General features: G+C 32.2%; 1 protein-coding gene across 1 annotated transcript; it reads right to left on the reverse strand.

Annotated features, from left to right (window-relative positions):
• Nucleotides 1–791: 791 nt before the first annotated feature.
• Nucleotides 792–16,449, reverse strand: LOC111512979 (uncharacterized). Its single transcript, XM_074177084.1, has 3 exons — nt 16,208–16,449; nt 4,283–4,884; nt 792–1,421 (listed from the first exon to the last, which is right to left on the reverse strand). Exons 1-3 carry the CDS (start codon nt 16,368–16,370, stop codon nt 999–1,001), a joined length of 1,188 nt encoding a protein of 395 aa, XP_074033185.1. The 5' UTR covers nt 16,371–16,449; the 3' UTR covers nt 792–998.
• Between the last annotated feature and the right edge of the window lie 422 nt (nt 16,450–16,871).

Raw genomic sequence — 16,871 nt, forward strand, 5'->3', positions numbered from 1 at the left:
TGCTCTCATATATCCCGATATATCCTATAATATAGTTACTAGGGTAATACAGTATCATCTCCAAGATTGCTGATATCACAAAATAGAATAATACGCCTCATTTTCGGAATTAAACGTACCGATTCTTGCAAACCCTACTTTATAGAAAACAATATCCTCACTGTGCCATGTATATACATCATGAAAGCATTATTGTCAATTAAATTACAACTCTCTAACCTCCCGACAAGTGGTGATAATCACAATTATACTACAAGATACGGTACTCGCTTGCAGATACCACAAAATAGAACAACCCTGTTCGAAAATGCCCCTTCCTTTACAGGGGTTCAACTATACAATAAGCTGCCTGAGGATATTGCGAGTGAGAGGAATTACAGAATATTCAAAAGCAAATTGAGAAAGCTTCTAATCAGTAAATGTTACTATAAAGTAGATGAGTTTTTTATTGAGTGACTAATTCCTAAAATAAAGTCTACTACTACTACTACATTCATACGAAGTTCAGACAGTGATGAAAAATATTGCCAAAAAAAACTAATCAATACAGTTTATTGTATGATTTTCACTATAACTTATAGTTATAGTGTATGATAGTTTATTGTATGAATGTCACTATAACTATAGTGAATATAATTATAGTGAAAATCATACAATAAACTGTATTGATTAGTTTTTTCAATATGGATTTTCATCAAGTATCGGCCAGTTCTATTCAAAAATATTGTCGTTTATAGGTGATGATACCTACAAATATTATGAATTTGAAGGGTAAAGGATGGGTAACCACAAAATTTGAATCTTTTATTGTAATCATTCAGAATTCATTTGATAATAAATAAATAAATAAATAATAAATTCGTTTGACAACCAGCAACTCCTCTTTCTGGCCCTCTCCTTCTTGATTTTTGTTCAAACACTTTGGGATATTCTGAGCAGTCAACAAAGATCTGGTGAGCAATTTATCTGTTCAGGTGTAAGTTTGCCAAATGAAACTCCTAACTAATTCCATCTAGAGATTTTTTATGAATCTCAGAATTAGTTAGAGTACAGCCAATACTGTCAATACGATTTTTCACAGCATCTTGTAATCTTCTATAGATATCTAAAGTCTCTAATGGGGTTCTGCCAAACTCATCTCTCAGGTTGAGTTCTCTTTCATTTTTGTTCTTAAAATCTACTTCCAAATTTTCAACCTGCTTTTTCAATACATTGAAACGAGCAACCAAGGAGAGATTGTCAAAATTATCGAGAGTGAGAACTTTCTGTTTTTCCTTTTCACTAAGCAGCTGTGAATTTTTGACAGATTTTGGTAAGATTCCATAAAGAACACAACGGTCAATATCCACATGACTGAAAAACGTTTTCGAGTTTATTTCTGCTGTAGGTTCCTCACGAAAACTGTTGCTCATTTTGACAACCTAAAAAATATTGAAAAGTTATTTATTTATAAACATAATATCTCAAATACATTTCTTCAGAATATTTTTATCTTTTGCATTATAAATCCCTGAGAAGTCTTACTAACTACAGAAACAGAAATCAATGAAAAGCAATTTTTGAACATAGCATGAATATTAGAAATTCAAATGTATTTGTATAAAGCGTTGGATGAAATCAGTATGTGAGAAACTTGATTGAAATTTCATTGATAATTTAAATGATATCAATGAAACAAAAATATTTAAGGAAATTTTCCTCATGACCTCATCAATATTTGGTATGTGAAACTATGTAGATGAATAGTTTTTTGTATCATCTTGAAGCTCAGAAATAGAAAAGGAATTTACTACTAAGTTCTAAAATATCAAAAATGTCTTCGATGAAACTTCTAAAATCATTATATACGACATTATATTCTCAATATGAATAAATTTTGTTACTGTTTGTTATTATCTATCCATTTCTGCTTGATAATGAAATATAAAAGTGTTTTCATTTTGGTCAATCCTATTATAATGATTGTTATTACTATAATTAAATACATTCCTCCGAAAATATTCATATGAATTCGTTTGTCATGATTTTTTCTAAAATTTGTGACATAAAAATAAGTGTGTCATAGTATCAAAATATTAAAATCTTATTCGAAAAATATTTGGTTAGACTGTTAATGTTAGTCAAATGATACAAACGACGCAACGAAAACTTCATTTTAGTCATTTGTAAAAAAAAATTCCATAGTAAGTTGAGCAGAAACCGAACAGAGATTTTGATGTAGGATGTCTTCTCAGTATTTTGTTCAACAGAAGACTGATCATTGTTTTTTTGCTAATGATCAAATGGTTGTAAACAACTCATATGTGGAAATGTAGAAAAATATGGTTCGAAAAACCATATTATGAAAGAAAGCAGGCCTCCGCTATAGATCACAACAAGTTGATAATGACCCGAAGACATGTCTAGAAGAAATATGAATCAACAGTGGGATTTCAAGAATCTCCTGTAGTAGGATATTGAACAAGAACAAATTTCATCATAAAGTGAAACTAGTCCACAAATTGGAACCAGAGGACTTTAAAATACAGTTAGATTTGTCGGAATATTTGGATATAGATTTTCCTTATAAGTGAATCTGAAAACATGATATTGAGATAAAAGCGGTTTACAGTTGATTTTGATATTGAAAATTCCAATGACTATTAATTCAGTCGCGAATTCATTGGCAAACACAACGTTTCATCAAATGGGAATGACCATGACAAAAATATTTTCTTTGTTATTTGCTATTTACTTTCAAAATGTATAAAGGTCAAAATATAAGCAATATTAATTTGATGAAAAAGTGACATTAGTGTACAAAAAGTAATATAGTGTACCAAAATTTAAACTCCTGGTACTCATTTTCACTAGATGTTCGAAGTAGGTTTTTTTGTACTAGTTAATCCATTTATACGGTAGGTGATAAAATTTACCGTGCGCGCGCCACACACACGCGCACGCACGCACACATCACTCCAAGGTCATTTTTATGTTGAATTCCAAGAAATACATATTCCAACTTTGCTTCAAGTACATGTATTTTATCTTTCTGTAGATTAATGAGAGTTTCCTTAATAATTGTATTTTTAATAAATTGAATTATGTATCCATTACTATATACGTGGTAGGAGATCATCATGAAAAATGAAACTTTCAATGTTTTTACCACTTTTATTTGTAACTATCGTTATTGTGGTTTCGTCCTATAAAACTAATAAATGAAACTGCAGTAACGACAGTTACAAATAAAAGAGGTAAAAACATGGAAAATTGTATTTTTATCGACAATAATTTATTTCAGAAATTCGTTTTTTTTTGTTTCAAAAATTTGTTGGGCTGAGTGGGCTCAAGTTGTTTTAGGTTAGTAATAGCTACATCACAGCAAGGTTTTACTCTTGCTGCCCAGTTATTATGGCACACTGACCCACATACACTACTTTTAAACAGGTAGGTATTTGTATATTTTGTTACCGATCTGAATGTTGTGTTTCACTGTCGAGAATTTCACCTGCTCATTACATTGCTTGCTCGTGATTTTTTGTCTGAAAACAATAGTGTAACAATCCCCCAGCCTCCATATTTGCCAGACATGACTCTGTGACTTTTTCAATCCCAAAAATAAAGAGAACCTTAAAAGGCCGTTGTTTTACAAGCAAAGATGACATTTAAAGTGCATTGGCGAAAGAGCTAAAGGCTATCCCAAATATCAAGTTTAAGAAGTATTCCGAGAATTGAAAGAAGCGCCTACATAATTGCATAATATCTAATGGGGACTATTTTGAAGTTGACACGTTATTGTAGACGAATAAATATTTTTTCAAATAATGAAACATACCGTTATTTTTTTAACATACCTCGTATACATCCGGAAAATTTACTAGGTTTGACTTGTACTCAACAGAGTATTGTTTACGATGAATAAAAAACTGACACATTTGTATTTTGAAACATATGAAAGCTAATTATGCTGTAATTGTATTCAAATGCAGATCTTAAGTATAGGAAAAAGATGATGTGTTATGTATGGCTCGAGCACACTGTTCCATAAGTACTGGTTGATTCGAGTCAGATATAAGCAAAGAAAAAATGTCTGCATTAATGATATCGGTTTTGTAAATGAATATAAAAAATTGGTCTCAAAATGGCACCCTGTTTGAAATTATTTTTGGTACCATTCAAGTCAACATTTCTAATACCATACTGTTCGAGTATATCTAAACGAATAAGCAATTACCCTCCACAAATAATAACCTTCACTCTATATTGTACCTAGTAAAATAAGAGTATTGGGTGAATTTACCTGTCGTTCAAGCGAGTCATATTCATGAGCTGCTCTATATTTGGAATCACTTTCTTCAATAATTTCGGGAGTAACCTGTACTTGCATTGGTCTCAGTGCCAAATCCTTCAGTTTTTTATATTTTTCTTCCAACTTTTTCACAGGTGAATGATTATACCAATTTTGTTCGATTTTATACAAATCAGGTGACTCATTTTGCACTTTTGTATTTTCTTCAGGATCTTGGTCAATTGAAATCGTTTCATCTAGATTCTCATTATTAATTTCTTCATGATTTTCACGAATATCAATCGGTTCTGTTTTCATACAAGTATCATCTTTTGTTCTACTGACAATATCTTCACCACTCAACGAACCATTCTCCAATTTTTCTAAGAGTGTATTGTAGTCCCAATCTAAATTGAAAATTATTTTTTTCTTTTCCTTTGGTAAATTTACTTTCCTGGGAGGAACTTTTACTTGCTTCAAAGATAGTACCTTGGTATTTCCGAGAATATACTCAAGATGAATTGGTCCTCTATTATCGAAGGCATCGATTTGTTGAGATACATCCTTTTCATAGTTGAAAAATAAATTAGTTCCAATGGCATGGTCAAACACCCCTGAAAAAAATAAATTTACTTTCCTGAATGATACATACCTATACAGGGTCTTTCACGACGAGCCACCATAGGAATATATGGAGTACGATTCAAAATAAAAACTTGAAATTTTGTGGTAGTGGGTTTTGCAAAATGGCCTTCTCAACTAAAATATTTTTAACTTCCGGTCTCTTTCCGTTATACCGGAAGTTGAGGGCAACTTCCATATTTCAAATGGAACACCCTGTATTTTATTACATTTTTGAATTTCTCAGCACATTTTAGGCCCACTTTGTATAACAATGACTATACCCAAATTTGTTAGTTTTCGAGATATTATTTTTTTTCTGAAAAATTTTACAGTTACAGCACCACTCCAAAAAATCATAACTCATATACAGTAACCGTTGAAAATGTGAAATTTCACAGAATCATCAAGCATCAAGTCATGAACAGGTCCATCGAATTTTCGAAAAGAATTTACAGGGTGGTCGAAATTTCCACCTAAAACATCGAGAAAACTGATGAAACACATTTTTTCAAATGGAAACCATAAACTATTCTATTATTTTTGGATACTACGAAAAAAAAAGATATCAAATTCATGAAGAATGTTCTATACCTAAAATACACCCCTGGCAAGATATATCCGATTTTGGTAAATATTTGAAATGTAAATCATTCGAAGCAATTCCAAACGAAGAAAGCTTTGAAAACAAATAAACTAATATCATCATTCTTGATTCAACTAATATTGACAATTCCCCCTGCACAAAATTCTTGGGTCTTCATATTGACAGTAACCTGAGATTCGATGAACATGTTAAAAAACTGTCTAAAAAACTATCCTCTGGGTGCTATGCCATTAGAGTCATCAATAATGAGGTAGGATTTGCAGCAGCAAAATCTGCCTACCATGCATTAATTGAATCGCATATAGGTTATGCAATTGCTTTTTGGGGTGCATGCAATAAAAATTTATTACAGATGATCCAAGTTGTACAAAAAAGAGCCATTAGAGCCCTCTTCAAGATTAAGAGTCGCAAATCGTGCAAAGAATACTTTAAAAATCACCAAATCCTCACAGTGATCTCTATTTTTATATTGGAAACATCTTGTTTGATTCATAAGCACCGTGATCTATGTAAAGGAGCGTCATCGTCTTACAATACTCGATCTTCCCAAAACTCGACTCTTATGTTGCCTATACCCAAAAGTCGCCTCGTAAAGGACTCTATTATATATAACGGCTTGAAAATATACAACTACCTTCCAGCAAGAATTAGGGAAATCAAGAATTATGATAGATTCAGAGGTAGTGTGAAGGTTTTACTCTTTGATCATCCCTTCTATAGCTTGGATGAATTTTTTATAGCCAAATTATCTGAATGAACTCATTATCCATATCTGTCATTGCTGAGGCTCAATTATGTGAATATGTATGTATGGATGGGTGTATATATATGTACCATTATTTACTCTAATTTGATCAGATCCTGTGTTCATTTGTGTTTATACATCTGTAAGTGTTATTTTAACAATATTTTAACATACATCCATGTACGACAACTGACTTTGTCAACAAGAATTGTATTCTTTCGACAATAAAGCATATTAACTCTGTCGTTGGTAAAAGGTAATTCAAATAATATTGTGGTTCATTCATTTGATGTTCAAAGACATTGCTGGTTTGTTCTAAACAAGAATATATTCTTTTTTGCATACCACTATTTGTAGCTTTCTGTATGGAGTCAGGAATCAAATTATTGAAAGCTCTCAGAACCCTTCGTTTCATGTTTTCTTTATCACTCACAGGATCCGCATAAACATTTTCTTTGATATATTCATATTTTGAATCTGGTGATATTTAAAGGGGCGCCACTTATTGATTAAAATACGGTTTATTCACGAACATGAAATTCTAAGTGACTTTTCTGCGTCTTTCAACGAATTTTCTGGATAGGCTGAAGTAGGCCAAAACTACAATTTCGATGTCCTCATTGTTTACGAGTGTTTTTTTTTTGTTGGTGACAGACGAAAAAGATCCGAAATCACGGCAGTTTCTTAGAAGTCTTCTCCGAATATTTATTCGGTCTGTGTAGAATTGGAAATCTTTCTGCAAAAACACGACAAATTCTGTCCATTATCTTATTGCATTCACCATAAATGATTATTAAATTCAGGAAATCTTCATTAGAATACCCCAAACAAGACATTTTGCACACAAATAGAAAACTACGAAATATACACGTCAATTATATCGCATCAAATTTTGACATATTGGTTGTAACTTCATTTGTTTTCAAAGCTTTTTTGGTTTGGTATTGCTTCGAATGATTTACATTTCAAATATTTCCCAAAATCGGATGTATCTTGCCAGGGGTGTATTTTAAGTATTGGACATTCTTCATGAATTTGATATCTTTTTTTCGTAGTATCCCAAAATACTAGAATAGTGTATGGTTTCCATTTGAAAAAATTGTGTTTCATCAGTTTTCTCGATGTTATGTTTTAGGTGGAAATTTCGACCACCCTGTAGAGTATTTTCGAAAATTCGATGGACCTTTTCATGACTTGATGCTTAAGGTGTGATTCTGTGAAATTTCACATTTGCAACTGTTACTGTCTATGAGTTATGAGAAATTCAAAAATGTAATAAAATACAGGGTGTTATATTTGAAATAAAGAAGTTGCCCTCAACTTCCGGTATAACGGAAAGATACTGGAAGTTGAAAATATTTTAGTTGAGAAGACAATTTTGTAAAACCCACTATCACAAAATTTCAAGTTTTTATTTTGAATCGTACTCCATATATTCATAACGAACGATCGTCGTGAAAGACCCTGTATGTGGAACACAAGAAAGATTCAGGCAAAATTAGTACACAATTAGTATAATTTGAGAAATCCAATTCTTGAAATATGTGAGGGTATTTGATGAAAATTCATGATAATGAAAATTCATGATAATGAATTTAAGTAAAACTTCATAGTGAGATTTTCACTGAACATTTCATAAAACTGTAACACGTATTTCACTATACAATAGCTTCGTCAGTATAGCTTACTTCTAGAAAAAAAATCACAATAAAGGCTTACCCTATATAAATACAATTCGTTTAAAAACGAAACCTAACAATAATAGTGTAATATATAGTTGAATGTTACAAATTCGGATTTCCATTGTCTAAAAAAGGTGTTGACAGATTTGAAATCTATCAAAGAACAATTAGAATGAATTCGAATGAAATATTAAAATTATTGAAAATACCTAAAATTACTGTACTGAAATAATTATTTATTTATTTATTTCATACACTATTGTACATGATGAACCCAATTACAGAATAGGGAGTAACAGTGGAATTTACAAATATGTACTTACATAATATAATTTGTGAATCTATATAAAAAAAATAAAAACAGAAGTGTCAGTTAGCTAAGAACATGACTAACAGAATTAGAAATATCGCACATTGTATAAATTGGAGATGTTTTCATTATATTTGTACGCGGAGTGTTGAGATAAAATGTGACACTATTCCTAGATGACCTTCTAGGAACCCTAAAATTCTCAACTGTTACATACGTAACAGTTGAGAGCAGGTAATGATAGTGTTTATGACCTTGAATAAAAAAAGAAATGAATAATATTTACGCCATACCTCGAGACTACAACAATTGTGAATTACAAGCAATTCATAATAGGGTATTCCTACAGTAGCAGATTACGTGCCTTGAAGTTTAAAAGACATATATTTTAGGAAGCGCCTCTATTTGATTTATATGAACCTGATAGTAGGGATTCAACACGACAGATGCATATTCCAGCCTAGATCGAACAAAAGTGAAATAAAGTAATTTCAATGAAGCTTTTTCGGAGACTTTTGTATTTCTAACTGAGAATCCATACATGCGATAAGCTGCTGTTAGAGTAGTGTCAATATGGTTATTGAAAGAGAGGGATGAATCAAAAGTAACACCTAGATCAGTGACTTAATTAAAACAGTTAATTAAGACAGAAAAAATTGAGCAAACATAAATGAGCATTGAGCATGAAGATTAAAAAAGTAAGAACGCTAATTTGTGAAGCAAACAAATTATTGTGACCTGAAATGAAAAAAAATTTGAATAATTATGAAATGTCAAATATACGAGGCCTGGTCGCGGGCTACGTATATTGGATTAGCTATTTTTAATTTTGTAATGTTGGAACACTCGTCTCGAACATATGTTTAGTTTGTTGGTGAGAGACAAAAGTGTAAAAATTGGAATTAAGTACTCAAAAACACTTGAAGTGGTGACAGTGGCATGGTGATTGTACCCTGAGCCAGAAAAATGTTTACAAGTACTACCTATAAGAGCTTTTCACAGAAGGTCGAGATGTGAATGACGATGCTCGCCCTGGTCGCCCCAGCACATCAACAGCCGATGAAAATATTGAAAAAGTGAAGAAAATTGTTATGGAGAGTCGTCGAATCACTATTCGAGAAGTTGCTGAGGATGTAAGCATATCGGTTGACTCATGTCATGCATGAGCATCGCCCAGGAAATGTTGAATGACGTCAACGGCGATCTAGATTTGCTTAAAAGGGTCATAACTGGTGACGAATCATGGGTATGGTTATGACATCGAAACCAAAGTCCAATCGTCCCAATGGAAGAGCTCAGGAGAGCCAAGACAAAAAAAAGCACGCTAAGTTCGATCAAATGCCAAGGGTTTGCTCGCTTTTTTTCTTCGATTACCATAGCGTAGTGTATCAGGATTTCTTGCCACGTGGTCGTATGGTCAATAAGGAGTATTATCTTGAAATTATGCGCCACTTGCGAGAAGCAATACAAATAAAACATCCGGTATTGTAGAAAAACAATTCATCACTTTTGCATCACGATAACGCACCTGCTCACTCGTCATTGCTTGTTCGTACTTTTTTGGACAAAAACAAGACTGTAATCATGCCTCTGCCACCTAATTCACCAGATTTGTCCCCCTTGATAAATGATGTTATGTTGTGAGATTATCACAAATAAAGGTGTGAGTTGTGATGACGTTCGTTGAAATATATTAGGATTGTGTTAAATTCGAAAGATTGTACATTTTTAGGTAATTAATAGACTTTTTTTATGGTTCTGTTCTGTGCTATTTGAATATGTAGGCAATAACATTTTCTATAAAATCGTTTATGATCACTTTTGATGTATTTGCAATAGAAACCGAGATATTTGCAATAATCAATTAATACTTATAGTTCAGACAGGCTGCAGTAGAGCGGCTATATCTCTCCAACACTACGAAATAGATCAAGTGTTGTCGGTGTTTCCCAGGTGCACATATGAATGAATGCGAATTATATTAATTTTCATTCCCGAAAGTGTTTGCATCCATTTCATTAGAGTGTTTTTTTTGCATTTTATTGAAGAACCTGTGAAAAGTGAAAATGGAACGTGAATTGTACTCAATTTGTGAATTGCCTCTTGAAAGTGATAGTGACACAATTGCAACTGTGAAAAAAATCATTTGAAGACATTGATAGACAAAAGTTAAGTGAAAAATGACCTGAAATATAAAATGTGGGAAGGCAAGGGGAGTCATGTCGATTTCATGATGATTTGTATATACTGTATATTATTTTATGTTTTACTTTACGATGACAGAAAACAGTAAAATGTTTTTATTGCAAGAAATGATTTATAAGAATATAATGAATTATTCATCTTATTCATTCATTGAATAATTTATTATACAAATGTGTCACAAAAATATTATCGAAAATAAATTTGTATTCTTTAATATTATGTGAAATATATACAGTGTGTAAAAGCCAAATGAAATACATTCATTACTATGCTTACAGTACATATTAAAAAAAACCGGAAGACGTCAAATGTAAATTATCATTTGACATTCTTCTACTTGAAAATGTCACCCCTACCTTCAGCCCCCTTCGAATGACTGGTATAACCTCCAATTTTTTGATGTTATCGCTTTTAAATACACTCAAAAACTAAATGTAATGCAAAACGTAATTGAATGTAGAATATGAAACAGATTATCGATGTTAACGAAGTTAACCGCAAACGGAAATATCCTAATCTCAAATAAAATTGTCTTCTAACATTATTCAACATATCAGGCATGGCCGACCTAATCGCAAGCGTTATTCGTTCTATTGAGTCATTAAAATCTGAAGGTATAGTTTTGTACACATTGCCCTTCACATATCACCATAAAAAAATCTAATGATGAAAGATCAGGTGATCGTGCTGGCCATTCAATCGATCCTCGCCTCCATGCTCCATCCTGCTAAAACCATATCGTATTCACTGGAACTAAAGGGTTTCCTGGATCAGGATATAAATTGGCTAAACTTGGAATTACATTATTTTGAGTTTCAAATGATTATAATGATTTTTCATCCAGTGATGATTTTCCGTTGATCAGTAGCGGCAATTTTGCTGATTAGCATGACCGTTAAGAGAAAAGTACACTCATCAGACAACATAACGTCTTAACTAGAGAAGATGAAGAGCTTACTAAAAAAGCTTCTAAATACGAATTAGCGCCATTTTCACTATCATTATTCGATTCTGCAGGCTTCATGAGGAAGACCCAAAAGTCAGATTTTTTTATTGTTTTCAAAACCAGTCTTGAAAGTGATAAATTGTTATCATCTTTTTCATTCGTCGTTGATGGGGGTTTTTACTCCACCAAGTCACCTGGCCTCATGGTAAAACATACTTGGAATTATTTCAATCTTATCGTCAATACATTGTTACTCATTTTACTAGTAATGCAGTGGTTGTATGGATACAGCAGTGATCAATTTGGTGTCAAGTCTTATGAAAGATATCGAAGACAAGAGAAAAATGTTGCTGCAGATGTAGATTTTGACAAAAATATGGTTGTTACATTTACACAAACGAAATTTTTATCAGATATTTGTAACAAACACAATTTTATTCTGAATTTTATTCTGTTCATAATATGGAACAATGGGAATACTGACCTAGACGCCTTCCTAAAACACATCAACAGCGTGAGACCTTCCATCACTTTCACAATGGAGAAGAAAATCCACAACGAATACTATTCTTAGACGTTTTGGTGAAGAGGACCGACACCAAGTGGGAAACATCTGTATACCGAAAACCCACTCACACGGGACAGTATCTGAGGAATCATCAAGACACTATTAGACCGTGCTTTCGGGCTATGTAATACGAACGAAGGTCTCGAGAAGGAAATAGACATCATCAAAAATGATCTTCAACGAAATGGCACTTCCCTACATCAGAGGATTATCGGAGAGGATAAGAAGAATTGGTTCCAAGTACAACATCAGAACCTGCTTCAGATCCGGTAACACTATCCGTAGCAGCCTCACGAAAACCAGGTCACCAAACGCGGACTGCGATTCCAAGAATTGCATTTACCGGATACCCTGTGAGTGCGGAAAATCCTATATTGGTGAAACTAAGAGACCATTGAATGTTCGCAATGCCGAGCACAAGAAACACACACAGCGAGGGGAAACCAGCAAATCAGGAATAGCAGACCATGTTTGAACCCATCAACAAACATCGAGTGATCCCAAGTTGAGATCATACACAGAGAGGAACATTGGTTTAGGAGAAAATTCAAGAAAGCCGCATACATGTTGTCCAACAACGTATTCAGCCAAGCTAGCGTAGAGATACGCAACATATGGAAACCCATCATCAAGCGAAAAATGGCCAACTTCCGCCAAACGGTTATCTCCCACTGAACTAGTGAAGCGGAAAAAATGGAAAACGGGGATAAATGAAAGTACTCGAACGACCCATAAATAGTCATCTCTCCGAAGAATCAGTCCAGTCATCACCCGATTATAGATACTAACAATCGAAACGTCGTGAACTAACTTGGGTTGGAATCTCTTAACTTTTTATTTTCATTTTCATTTATTTATTTTTATTTTTTAATTTTTTGTTCAATTGTTCTATTTTCACTTGTATTTTATTTCACTATTATTCCATTTCAGTTTTTTTGCTTAATATAATTGTTATTTTCAGCTATTCATTTTTAATTCTTCTTTTTTTTCAGTTGTTTCAGGGATTTCAAATCATTTTATATATTAGAACTAGTGAAATTCAAAAACCATGTGTCACAAAAAGTAACAAATTGTGGTTTTTGTTTTTTTCTTGGTAGCATTTAAAAAATATAAATTGTAGAAATTAATTTATTCAAAACAAATTGTTTATTAAATAAATATGAATTAAAAACATAGTTTTTATTCAGGATATCAAAAAAATAGAAATTATGATTAAAAAAAATCATTCCTCAATATTCATATTTAGTAGCAAACAAAATTGTGAATCAACAAATGTGTTTTTAAGCAATAATTTTTTTTGAGAAATGATTTTGTTTTTAAAAATCATAATATTCATTACTGATAAAAATCCCCTCAAAAAAAATTTCAAATATATCATAAACAATACATTTGTTTTTAACAATTTTTCAAACAAATAGAGCTGAAAGTTGCGTAAAACCATTTTTATGAAACTCTCAATAATAAGAATATAAATAAATCCGAATATAAAGAAAAATTTTTCATTGCTTCAATTGAATTTTGCACTTTTTACTGTCTTTAATTATATTAATAAAGTGAAAAATCAAAATTTTTATATTTTTTTAACGGGAATCTTTTTTAAAAGCTTCCAAGAGGAGTTTCAAGAAGTAAAAAAATTGAGGTTTTTGGTTTAAAAATTATCAAGGTTTTTATGTAAATTCAAAACTTTTAAAATTTAGTTAATTAACCAAAGTATATCTAATAAATTAATCACGAGAAAAATTTTTTTTCATTGATTTTCGTTCATTCAAGTGTCTAGAAGGTATGTGAAGTTGTTTTTCTTAATGATGATATTTAATGGGTTGAAATAATTATTATTGTACAAAGGTCCATATCGATCAGCGCGTACGAGACGCGCATTGCCTGCTTTTAGAGCTATTTTCGCTTCTTAATTGAAATTATAAATGTTGGTGATAGAGTTTGGGAAGGTTGTTTTTTTAGTAACTTTTTTCCACTCCAAAAGTCTTTTTTCTAATTTCGAATATCTAATATTTTCAGAGATATTTGCAAAAAACCAAACCCCGCTTTTTTTTATTTTTACTTTTGTAATTTTTTGAGCCTCTCTCGAAATTTTTCAACAAGTTGCTAGGGGTCATTCTGAATCGAATGAGCATTGGATCATAATTTTCGGTGCCCTTGGACAGAAGTTCCAAAAAAAGATCTTGTAACCCAAACCCACCAAATAGCTGGACTGCCCCGCGAAAATCGGGAAGTGTGAAGTGTGGTCACTCTCCCAAACACCCAACTACAATGATTTATTTCACAATCTATAACGCTTGCTCGGTGAATGTCTTATCGCTCTACTGTCTTAGCCGTTCTACTGCAGCCCGTCTGAACTATAAGTATTAACTGATTATTGCAAATATCTCGGTTTCTATTGCAGATACGTCAAAAGTGATCAGAAACGATTTAATAGAAAATTTTATTGCCTACATTTTTTATTTCAACTTTTTATTCATATATTTTTATGCTTTCGAGATATATTCAAAAAATGGATTTTTGGGGTAGTTTTTATTCATTTTCTATCTCCTAAGTGAAATTCAACATTTTTTAACTATAAATCCATTGGATGTATGCTAAAATCAACTTATATTGAGAAATGTAGGCTTGCCTTTTGCATGGTAATTTAAATCCTCATTTTATTGGACTAAAAGACGCATTTAGCCAAGCTAGCGCAACAACAGTCAACTCCCGCTAAACGGCCATCTCCCGCCAAACAGTCATCTCCCACTAAACTGGTGAAGCGGAGAGGAAGAAGAGGGGATAGATGAAAGCACTCGAATGACCTATAAATATTTATCTCTCGAAGGATAGTCCAGTCATTACAAGAAGAAGATTGTGGATACTAACAATGGAAACGTCGTGAAGTAATTCAGATTGAAATCTTTCAATTTTTATTTCATTTTTGATTGTTCAATTTTTGCTCAACTTTTATTTAATTTCATTTCAGGGTTTTTTGCGTAATATAATTTTTATTTTCAGCTATTCATTTCAATTTTATTTGTTCTTTCAGGGATTTCAGATCATATACCATATTAAACATTGTCAATCACCTTCAAACAAACGTTGAGACTTTATTTGATAATAAAATTATATTGATACCATATTTAAAATATTGATATGCATATGCAGCGACCTAGATGTAGACGAGGATGAAGACATCGATTTAGAAGACAAGTTTCAGTATTTGGTGCAGGCAATGGAATAAGGATCACTAGTATTCATCTATCTGGTGCAACCTACCAAAGAGCACTTGACCAGTTGAAAGTATGGTTCGCTAGGGACAAATTTCTGATTGAGGTTCATGTGAGAGAGTTGCTGAACCTAGTTCTTTACTAGGTAAACAGAAATAAATCAGACATGTCATTACCATCTTTATATGATACATTAGTGATGGAAATGCAATGAGAGCAGTGCAAAAGTGTAGTTACAATTACAACTCAATTACGAACGTTGCAATGTTTTTCCCATCAGTTAAATCCGCACTTCCAAGTAAGTTACTCAAGATTTGGAAAAGACATCGTATTTCGAAGGTGAAAAAGATACTTATGCTTCTGATAACTATCTTACAATGTTGTTAGATTTCCTGAGAACCGAGGTGGAATCAGAAGAATCGATTTGGGAAAAAACGAGTTTTGGAATTGAAAAGAAGCAGCCAAAACATAATAGTAAGGGAAAATGTTTATTTCAAGGTGAGCCTGAACTCTACAACATGTACGCCATGTATCGCAAATGGTGAATAAATATTATTATTATTCAGATGTAGCGTTGTATAATGTTAATCCAAAAAAATCCTCCAAAAGTAAGAAACCAAACAGTACCTATATTTTGTAAAATAGCAAGTCAAGATTTTTTCGCTGCACAAAATCTTTTTTTGGAAGAAAGGAAAGAGAAAGATGTGGAAAAAAGAGGTTGCTTTTCTTGTTTGAGAACCAATCATATAAGCAAACATTGCAAAGCTTTTGTAAGATGTTTAATGTGCGCACGGAAACATTTTCCAATAATAAATTGATTGATGCAGTCGTTTCTACATGGTAGATCATTATGAAAAATGATAAATGAAACTTTCTATATTTTTTACCACTTTTATTTGTAACTATCGCTTCTGCAGTTTCGTCCTATACGGACATTTTCGAACCAATATATCAAAAAGTTTTACTGTATTGGTTTTTGCTGTACTTTTTACTGTATAGACGTTAGAAAACATATTAAAAATAACAAAAAAACCTTATTACCTTTATATACACTATCATTAACTTGAACGAATGCATTATTTTTATGTAGATTGGCAAATCGAATGAAAACTTCTTTTTCAAAGACATCAACTGGCAGTTTACCGTTGAAATCTAAATATATGTAAGTATCTTTCACATCTTCACTAACACTTGTTGTGTCCATGCCGTCACAGTTAAAAAGTTACTCGGTAAATATAAAGACAACGATCCAAAGCAAAAACAATATTGAATATTGATAATAAATAAAAATTAAATAACCTGTTTCTTCTTCTTTTTTTTGGCTTCTAGGTGATTACGCAGTTTCGACAAAATAGCCTGTATTTTGTCCTTATTCTTAAGTAGATTGTTTACCCTTCAGTCTCTTCCACTTAGTATAAGGATTGAATTATCAGAAAGGAAGGTAAACGATAATTCTCCATATTCAGAAAATGAAAGAATAGGGTATATATTTTTTTTTTTATCAATTTTATTTCACCTTATTCAGTTTATTATGTTTTGTTTAATTTCTTTTAAACCAAGTCGTTTTAATTTTTGTAATTCTGTGTAACATTCATGAGTAACGACAAAGTAACGGCCGAGGTTTTCAGTGTCACTATTTTTCGGGTTCGTAGGCCGTAGATTTTTGGAATTTCTTCCTGACGTTTCGCTAGACTCGCTATCAGCA

Source organism: Leptinotarsa decemlineata, unplaced genomic scaffold (genome assembly GCF_025532065.1).
Source record: "Leptinotarsa decemlineata unplaced genomic scaffold, Ldec_3_MD MMD2_tig00002159_RagTag_RagTag, whole genome shotgun sequence".
In the NCBI taxonomy this organism is placed as follows: domain Eukaryota; kingdom Metazoa; phylum Arthropoda; class Insecta; order Coleoptera; family Chrysomelidae; genus Leptinotarsa; species Leptinotarsa decemlineata.